This window comes from Cucurbita pepo, chromosome 4, assembly GCF_057944985.1.
Source record: "Cucurbita pepo subsp. pepo isolate OVF chromosome 4, ASM5794498v1, whole genome shotgun sequence".
Lineage (NCBI taxonomy): Eukaryota > Viridiplantae > Streptophyta > Magnoliopsida > Cucurbitales > Cucurbitaceae > Cucurbita > Cucurbita pepo.
In genome coordinates, this window is record NC_141801.1 from 3,215,611 (window position 1) to 3,224,608 (window position 8,998).

At 41.2% G+C, this 8,998-nt stretch overlaps 2 protein-coding genes across 3 annotated transcripts; one reads left to right on the forward strand and one right to left on the reverse strand.

The window, feature by feature from the left end:
- Positions 1 to 425: 425 nt before the first annotated feature.
- Positions 426 to 3,648, forward strand: LOC111792146 (actin-7). Its single transcript, XM_023673479.2, has 4 exons — positions 426 to 579; positions 1,019 to 1,086; positions 1,833 to 2,840; positions 2,958 to 3,648. Exons 2-4 carry the CDS (start codon positions 1,027 to 1,029, stop codon positions 3,021 to 3,023), a joined length of 1,134 nt encoding a protein of 377 aa, XP_023529247.1. The 5' UTR covers positions 426 to 579; positions 1,019 to 1,026; the 3' UTR covers positions 3,024 to 3,648.
- Positions 3,649 to 4,971: 1,323 nt separating this feature from the next.
- On the reverse strand, positions 4,972 to 8,923 carry LOC111792145 (diphthamide synthesis DPH2 family protein). 2 transcript variants are annotated; one of them, XM_023673478.2, is made up of 2 exons: positions 7,503 to 8,923; positions 4,972 to 6,201 (listed from the first exon to the last, which is right to left on the reverse strand). In XM_023673478.2, the coding sequence occupies exon 1, from the start codon at positions 8,881 to 8,883 to the stop codon at positions 7,546 to 7,548; it is 1,338 nt and encodes a 445-aa protein (XP_023529246.2). In that variant the 5' UTR covers positions 8,884 to 8,923; the 3' UTR covers positions 4,972 to 6,201; positions 7,503 to 7,545. The 2 variants fall into 2 exon arrangements, with proteins under 2 accessions (XP_023529246.2, XP_023529245.2); XM_023673477.2 differs by having other exon boundaries at positions 4,972 to 6,209.
- Positions 8,924 to 8,998: the final 75 nt, after the last annotated feature.

Consider the following 8,998-nt stretch of genomic DNA (forward strand, 5'->3'; position numbering starts at 1 on the left):
CTATAAGTGTCAATTACCCTTATTGATAGGTTGACTTATTTGTTCAATCTTTTCTTATTCATACCAATTTTTACCGAAACTAATTACATATCCATAAACGTTCTACGCAAAAGTCAAAGAACGCGATGATTATGTCATCACTTTTGACAATTTTTTTATAAGTTCTAAGTTGAAATGTTTGTGAGTTTGTGGTTTTGAGAAAAATTAATGATTTTGATTAGAAAAAGCTGGGAATGGCCAACTCAGAAATGAGTAGGGACAGGTGGGTCGGTAGCTGGCATGCCAAAACAAGCACCGGCCTTGCTTTGATAGCCGCCCATGCCATGCTGATGTCTATTCCCTTTGCCACTCCAGGCTTTGAAGCCAAGCCATGGTCGGCTGTGTCAACTCACTCCAATTTGGAATTTGGACTTTGTTGAATTTGGGTCTCATTTGCATTTGCATTTGCTGTTTGTTTCCTCTTTATAAACCCCTTCGTCTTTTTACCCCCAAATTTTGTTCTTCTATTTTCCCAAAACCCCTTTCTCTCACGCTGCTTCTTCTTTCATTTTCGCTCTGTTTCTGTGCCTATCAATCAAGGTGCGTGTCTATGGTGGTTGATCTTGCGGTTTTTTCATCTGGGTTTCTGTTCTTATTCTGATTAGTTCATTCTATTGATCGTTCCCTTTTACTTTTGCTTGTGGAATTTTGTTTCTCTTTGGTTTATGCTGTGTTGATCATCGGATTTCATATCGGTTTTGCTTGAATTCGTTCATGATCATCTTCCTTTTTGTTGGCTGCTTCTTCTGCAATCGAATATGATCGTCTTTCTAGTGGTGTCTTGATCAGAATCGATTGTTGGTTCTGTTTGATTTTGCGATCGCTCTATTGGACATGATGTTTAGAATCTGGTGTTGTTTTGAGAGAATACATGATTGTTTGAATAGCTGATTTGATTGTTCTTGTTATGTGTCTTTGTTCTAAAGTTTGGGATCGTGTGGTTTGTGTTCATGGTGATATTGGTTTTGTGTTGTATTAGGTTGAAAGATGGCTGATGGTGAAGATATCCAACCTCTTGTCTGTGATAATGGAACTGGAATGGTCAAGGTTAGTGGAATACTCATGTTTTTGTTCTTGAGAATTTGTTTTCGTTGTTGTCGTCGAAGTTTTGTGATGAATTCGATATTGAATTTGGTCTTTGAGCTAGGTATTAAATTCGATATGCGTTGTTTAAAACACAAGCTCACATAGGGACACTTGATGTAATGATGTGAGATCCCACATCGGTTGGTGAGTAGAACGAAACCTCTCCCTAACAGACACGTTTTAAAATCGAGGCTGACGGTGATACGTAACGTGTCAAAGTGGACAATATCTGTTAGCGGTGGGCTTGGGCTGTTACAAATGGTATCAAAGTCAGTCACTGAGCGGTGTGCTAGCGAGGACATTGGGTCCCCAAGGGGGGTGGATTGTGAGATCCTACGTTGGTTGGAGAGGAGAACGAAGCATTCTTTATAAGGGTGTGGAAATCTCTCCCTAATAGACGCGTTTTGAAACCGTAAGGCTGATAGCAATACATAACGAGTCAAAGCAGACAACATCCGTTAGCGGTGGACTTGGCCTGTTACAAATGACAAAGATCAAATTCAAAATTTCATTTCAAGTTCATGGATTGATATATAATATTTGGATCTTTTTTCGAATTTCATTTTAAGTTCATGAATGAAAATTGAAATAAAAAAGGAGTTCTTTTCAAATAAAAGAATTCGAGCTTTCTGATTCGAGAATTGCTTTTAGTGTTAATAATATATGTATGTAGAGATGTTGTGATAACGTCTCGTTGAACATTGCAGGCTGGTTTTGCCGGTGACGATGCTCCAAGGGCTGTGTTTCCTAGTATTGTCGGTCGACCACGTCATACCGGTGTGATGGTTGGAATGGGCCAAAAGGATGCATATGTTGGGGATGAAGCTCAGTCAAAAAGGGGTATTCTTACATTGAAATACCCAATTGAGCATGGCATTGTAAGCAACTGGGATGACATGGAAAAGATTTGGCATCACACGTTCTACAACGAGCTTCGTGTTGCTCCTGAAGAACATCCGGTCCTTCTTACTGAAGCACCGCTCAACCCGAAGGCAAACAGGGAGAAGATGACTCAGATCATGTTTGAAACGTTCGACGTCCCTGCTATGTATGTTGCAATCCAGGCCGTTTTATCTCTCTATGCCAGTGGTCGGACAACAGGTATTGTGTTGGATTCTGGTGATGGAGTGAGCCACACAGTGCCAATATATGAGGGGTTTTCACTCCCTCATGCAATCCTACGTCTCGACCTTGCTGGTCGTGATCTGACTGATGCTTTAATGAAAATTCTCACCGAAAGAGGTTACATGTTCACGACAACCGCCGAGCGGGAAATTGTCCGTGATGTGAAGGAGAAGCTTGCATATGTGGCCCTTGATTATGAGCAAGAACTGGAGACAGCCAAGACTAGTTCGGCCATTGAGAAAAGCTACGAACTACCAGATGGGCAGGTAATTACAATCGGAGCTGAGAGATTCCGTTGCCCTGAAGTACTTTTCCAGCCATCTCTGATCGGCATGGAATCTCCTGGAATCCATGAAACCACGTATAACTCCATCATGAAGTGTGATGTCGATATCAGGAAAGACTTGTATGGTAACATCGTCCTCAGTGGTGGGTCAACGATGTTCCCCGGCATTGCTGATCGTATGAGCAAAGAAATTACCGCTCTTGCTCCGAGCAGCATGAAGATTAAGGTCGTTGCTCCTCCAGAAAGGAAGTACAGTGTTTGGATTGGAGGATCCATCCTAGCATCCCTCAGTACCTTCCAACAGGTATGTTCTATAATCACTACCTTCATGATATACAAACTCCATTGCATTTACAAATATCGAACAGGCTCGGTAGAATAATACATAGCATTCGTTTATGATTATGACTTAATGATGCAGATGTGGATAACAAAGGCCGAATACGACGAGTCGGGTCCCGCTATCGTTCACAGGAAATGCTTCTGAACAAGAGTTCGGATGCTAAGTCAATGATCTCTTACTTCAACACTGTGTCATATGTTAAGTAAAGTTTGGTTAGTTTTTGCTTTTGAAGATTTGTTTATATTGTCTAAAGAGAGATTGATGAGCTAAGTTCTTGAAGTTGTAAGTTTGGAATGGCTTTTCCTTGAAAACAAAGAACAAAATAATGTATTTATGGGGTTTTTTTTAGGTAGTTTTTTAAGCCAAACTAGTACTTGGAATAGTTGGGCTGGTATTGTTCATACTTCTTGTCTGTCGGTGAAAAGGAGAGGACGGGGGAATCCGAATCGGACCTAGAATGTGTTCAAAAGGGAGGAAAGCTTCATAAGGAGTCTTTACACGGTGCGGCGGTTAGGCATCCTTAGACGAAAGAGTGGTTCTTTTGTTTGGCTTTGAGGTCATGAGTTGTATGCTTCATAAGGAGTCTTTACACGGTGCGGCGGTTAGGCATCTTGAGACGAAAGAGTGGTTCTTTTGTTTGGCTTTGAGGTCATGAGTTGTATGCATTTGCAGTGTTTTAGGACTTATGGTAGAGTTTGTGAGCTGAATCATTTTTTCTTGGAAGAACATTATGAATCTTTGAATTGAATTGTTATTTTAGTTTGAATCATTTTTTCTTGGAAGAACATTATGAATCTTTGAATTGAATTGTTATTTTAGTTTGCAGAGTATTATTTTATTTTGTAGTTGATGGGTTTTTTTTTTTTTTTATTGTGACGTCCCACATTGGCTGGGGAGGAGAACAAATCACCATTTATAGGGGTGTGGAAACCTTTCCCTAGCAGACGCGTTTTAAAGCTTCAGGAGAGACCATATCTGCTAGCGGTGGATCTGGGTCATTACAAATGGTATCAGAGCCAGATACTGAACGATGTGTCAGCCTTTTCGATGTTCCCTGAAGGGGGATAGACACGAGACGGTGTGCCAGTAAGGACACTGGGCCCCAAAGGGGTGTGGATGCTTCAAGGAGAGACCATATCTGCTAGCGGTGGATCTGGGTCGTTACAAATGGTATCAGAGCCAGATACCGGACGATGTGTCAGCCTTTTCGATGTTCCCTGAAGGGGGATAGACACGAGACGGTGTGCCAGTAAGGACACTGGCCCCAAAGGGGTGTGGATTTGGAGGTGGTCCCACATTGATTGGAGGAAGGAAGGAGATGTCCCACATTGGTTGGGGAGGAAAACAAACCACCATTTATAAGGGTGTGGAAACCTTCAGGGGAAGCTCGAAAGGGAAAACTCAAAGAGGACAATATGCTAGCGGTGGATCTGGGTCGTTACATTTATGTTCTAATAAAGCTTTAATTCACGAAGGAATAGGATATGATTTGAAATTGTTTTTCATGTTAAACTCGGTAAATAGGTGTTTGGTTCTTTCTCCTCCACCCGATTGAACGAGGTAAAACATATTCTCCTCTTCCCTCTCCTTTTTTGAACTCTAAAGCAATTATAATCCTAAACCTTCAAACACTCGTAAAGCTACGAAAAACAAATAGAATTTGCAGTCGAGCCAATTCAATCCTCTTATGAACCTTTAAAACTCGATAAAGCTATTTTTCTCCCGCCGATTAACAAACCTGATATAAAGAATTTTTATTGATGATATCAGGAATGTTATCTCTTGGTTTGTTGGATTATCGTGTTGCATCGACTTTTGAATTGTTGATTCTGGAAGAATTCTTTGTACTTCAACTTGTTCTTAACGAGAGTATCTAGCAAACTTTACGAGCCAAATGACACGTTATTTGAATTTTGTCAATTTTTGTCTTAAAATTTAATTTGTGAAGTGTGTCAATTTATAATTGATTTCAAATTTAATGACACGTAAATTTGTCATTAATTTATAAAAATAACATCCACGAGTTGAATTCAAAAAATAATAAGAGAACTTAGTGCGAGTATATCATAACGAACAAGAGGACGAGAGAGGGTTTAACATAAGTTTTCTTCGTATACCCGAAACACATATACAATAATGTTTCGTGAAATAACTGCAACCATAAATATTCAATTGACTATAAAGAAAAACGAAAAATAAAAAAACTACAAGAAAAAAGTGTAGACTTAAAAGGTATCCCTACAAGCATTACAGTTAATGTAGGCGGAAGACTAGCTACACCAATGACAATGAAATCACTATCCAAAAAGAATGACAATGAAATCACTATCCAAAAAAGTATTGCAGTCCTATCGAGGTATCATACTCCCTTCTATTTATTGTTTCGCACGTTAGCATTCTAAAAAAAAAATGACTATTGTGAGATTTCACATCAGTTGGAGTATAGAAACTTCTTCCTAGCATACACGTTTTAAAACTGTGAAGCTGACAACGATACGTAACGGGCCAAAGCAGACAATACCTACTAGTAGTGAGCTTAGACCGTTACAAATGGTATTAGAGCCAGACACCAAGCGGTGTGCCAGCGAGAACACTAGGTCCCAAAGGGGTATTAGAGCCAAAAACCAGGCGGTATTAGAGCCAGACACTAAACGGTGTGCCGGCAAGAACACTAGGTCCCAAAGGGGTATTAGAGCCAGACACCAGGCGGTATTAGAGCTAGACACTAGACATTGTGCCAGCGAGAACACTAGATCCCAAAGGGGTATTAGAGCCAGACACCAGGCGGTATTAGAGCAAACACTAGACGGTGTGCCAGCGAGAACACTGGGTCCCAAAGGGGGTGATAGTGAGATTTCACACTGGTTGAAGATGAGAACGAAGTATTCCTTATAAGGGTGTGGAAACCCTTCCCTAGCAGACACGTTTTAAAATCGTGAGACTGACAGTGATACGTAACGGACCGAAACGGACAATGAACTTATCTCCAAACTCAATTGTCCCAGAGCATGAGTCAACAAAAAAAAAAAAGAGGTGTATGGATAAAGAAGAATCACAAAAAAATTTATCAGCATGATAGTCAATGCAGACAACATTTCAGCAACGTGTGTAACAAAAATGTTATAATGACTAAGATAGATAATAAAAGCTTCTGGAACAAGCATCAAATAGAGGGAAAAAATGTTATTTTAGAATCAAGAAAAGACCAAAGACTGGGTACTTGCCTGATCTTTGTATCCTTCAACCAAACCTTTGCAGTTGATAGATGACCACTTAACATCAAAGATCTTGTTTTGATATTGCTTGCTACTTTGATATTGAGCTGGTGTTCTTGTACAACAAGAGAAAACAGTATGTTAATGAAGAGGAAATAGTTCAACAAGGACCTATGCTCTCATCTGCACACAAGTCCCAACAGGAAAAATATCACGCATTCAGCAGCCTGAGTAATCAGATAAAGAATTCATTCCACCGAATAAGAATTTTGTACAAGAATAGGCCCTGTAAATAGTTAGATTTAGCAATTACCCTTCGGAATTGAAACCTTTGTGGACCATTTTTCTGTCGTAAACTTCTTAAACTTTCTTTTGCTGATTTGATGTTTAAAATGAATTTGGATTCCAAGAAATCAACATATGTTTGTTCCTAATCTATGAACTCATCAAAGTAAGAACTCATCAAAGTAAGAACTCACCAGAACATTGTATTGCTCCATCACTGAAACGTAATTAGCATCCACGAATCCAAGTGTAGTTTAGTTCTCCAACAAGAACTTGTGAAACCAAACATTTATTATAAGGGTGTGGAAACATCTCCCTGAGAGACGTGTTTTAAAAACCTTGAGGGGAAGCCTGAAAGGTAAAGCCCAAAGAGGACAATATCTACTAGCGGTGGGTTTCGACTATTACAAATGATATCAGAGCCAGACACTAAGCCCCGAAGGAAGGTGGATTGTGAGATCTCATATCAATTGGAGAGAGGAATGAGTGCCAGCGAGGACGCTGGGTCTCAAAGGGGGTGGAGGAGATCCCACACATCGGTTGGAGAGGGGAACAAAACATTTTTCATAAGAGTGTGGAAACTTCTTCCTAGCAGACGCGTTTTAAAAACCTTGAGGAGAAGCCGAAAAGGAAAAGCTTAAAGAAGACAATATCTGTTAGCAGTGAGCTTGAGCTGTTATGAGCGGTTACATGCAGGAACTCACCTAATCTAATGAAGAATTTTATGTTGTATTTCCATAAAGGAGCACTGGCATGCAACTCCAAGAAGTTTCAGAGACAAAAGGCAGCACAAGCATTAATAAAGTACTGGACCAAAAACGCTCAAGTGCAAGCAATTCATGTACAGCACTCAAAATTGAATCACAGAACATACCAATAAATAGGCAATTTACAGTGAAGGAAACTCGCCTAACCATTCAATTAACTTGAAATAACTAATAACCCAACTGATAAACTACATTCCAAAAGAAACCCAAAGAAGATGATTTTGTACAACTCAACCATCCCATAGAAAACATAGCAAACCCATATGCATCAGTAAGATTTCATAAAGCTTCAATTGCAGTTTCAGACCAATTTTTAAATAAAGCTGTAGACAATAAAGTCATCTAACTTATAGAACCTTAAGCAATCTTGAATGCGTTTAGTTCATAGGATATTCCTCTTCAATCTCTTCTCCCAACAGGGCGAGAAACTTTCTTCTTTACATAGGAAGAGTTCCATTCACCACCATCCTGAGCATAATAATCCATAGGATATTCCCCTTCAACCTGATCACTGTTGCATCCACATTTCTCACAATCATTACAACTCAATTTAGCAGCGTTTGTTCTCTCCCACCAACCAGGGATTAGCCCAAGAGCTACCTCAGCCTCAAATGGAGTAAGAAGAGGCTTAGCAAAAGCATCTCCCCAGTCAATTGAAAGACGGGGACAAGCTATCTGAATCCAAGCATCCACCGAATCCTCAAACAAAGCCACTCTATAAGGACTGATCTCAGACATCAAAACAACAGTATAATTAAATCCTTTAGACTTCATCTTCTCCTCCAATCTCTCCAAAATTTTGGGATTCCCTTGCCTTCCCAAGGTCCCCAGCACAATACCCCAATTTCTCGCTTCCCTCGCCTTCAGAACCGCGCCTTTTCTCGACGCCTTCATTCCTACATGATCATATTCCTCAAGCAATAACTTACCAACATATGGATCATATCGGAAAACCCTAATTCCGGGGTTCGCTATCATGAAAGCCTCCAAATGAAACCTCCCATCGGCAACAAAAACCGCAACAGTCTCCCCGTCATTGCCGAAAGCAGACGAGGAAATTTTCGGAGCCGTACAGCCCAGAACTTCGCCAGCAGACAATGGCCTGGACTGGGGGATTAAAACCCGGAAGCCATGCCTCTCGAGCTCCAGCTTCCCAGCTCTAATGGCAGAGGCAAATTGAATCGTTCCGGCAAGCACTAAGTTGGTGGAATCAAGACCATCGATATTGAGACGAACAGTATTAACAAGACGAGGCACATCAATGGCAATGTCGACGAAAACGTACAGGCACGGAATCGTGGTGGAATCGATAGGGACGAGGCAGCTATGGCCGTAATGGATAAGGAGATCAGCGTTGAGGGCGGAGGCGGAGAGATCATCGACGCAACAGGCACCATAAGTGACATCGCCAAGAACGAAGCAGTGGGAGGCCTTGCCGAAAGTGGTGAGGATATCGGAGAGGATGAGTGAGTACATGAGAAGACCTTCGGGGAGCTGAAGGGCGACGCGGGAGGCGCCGGAGGAGAGGATGCGCCATACGCACTTGTGAACCTCAAAGTTGTAGTTGGAGGGAAGGAGGGAGATGGCGGCGTTCAAGGCCAAATTGTTGAGGATGGAATCGGGGATTTGGTTCTTCACAAATCGCTTCGGCGGCGGCCTTGATCTCGACGGGGGATTGGCTTCAGTACTCTGAGAGAGCAGTGCCAGCTCCGGTGGCTTTCGGACCTCCGACTCCATTTTTTGCTCCGAGAAAACTCAAATGGCCGAATCCGTAGGGGATTCCAGCATTATATATCGAGGCAATTCCAAGAATAAAATAAAAAAATAATTTTTTTCAAGACTTGTGGCGAGC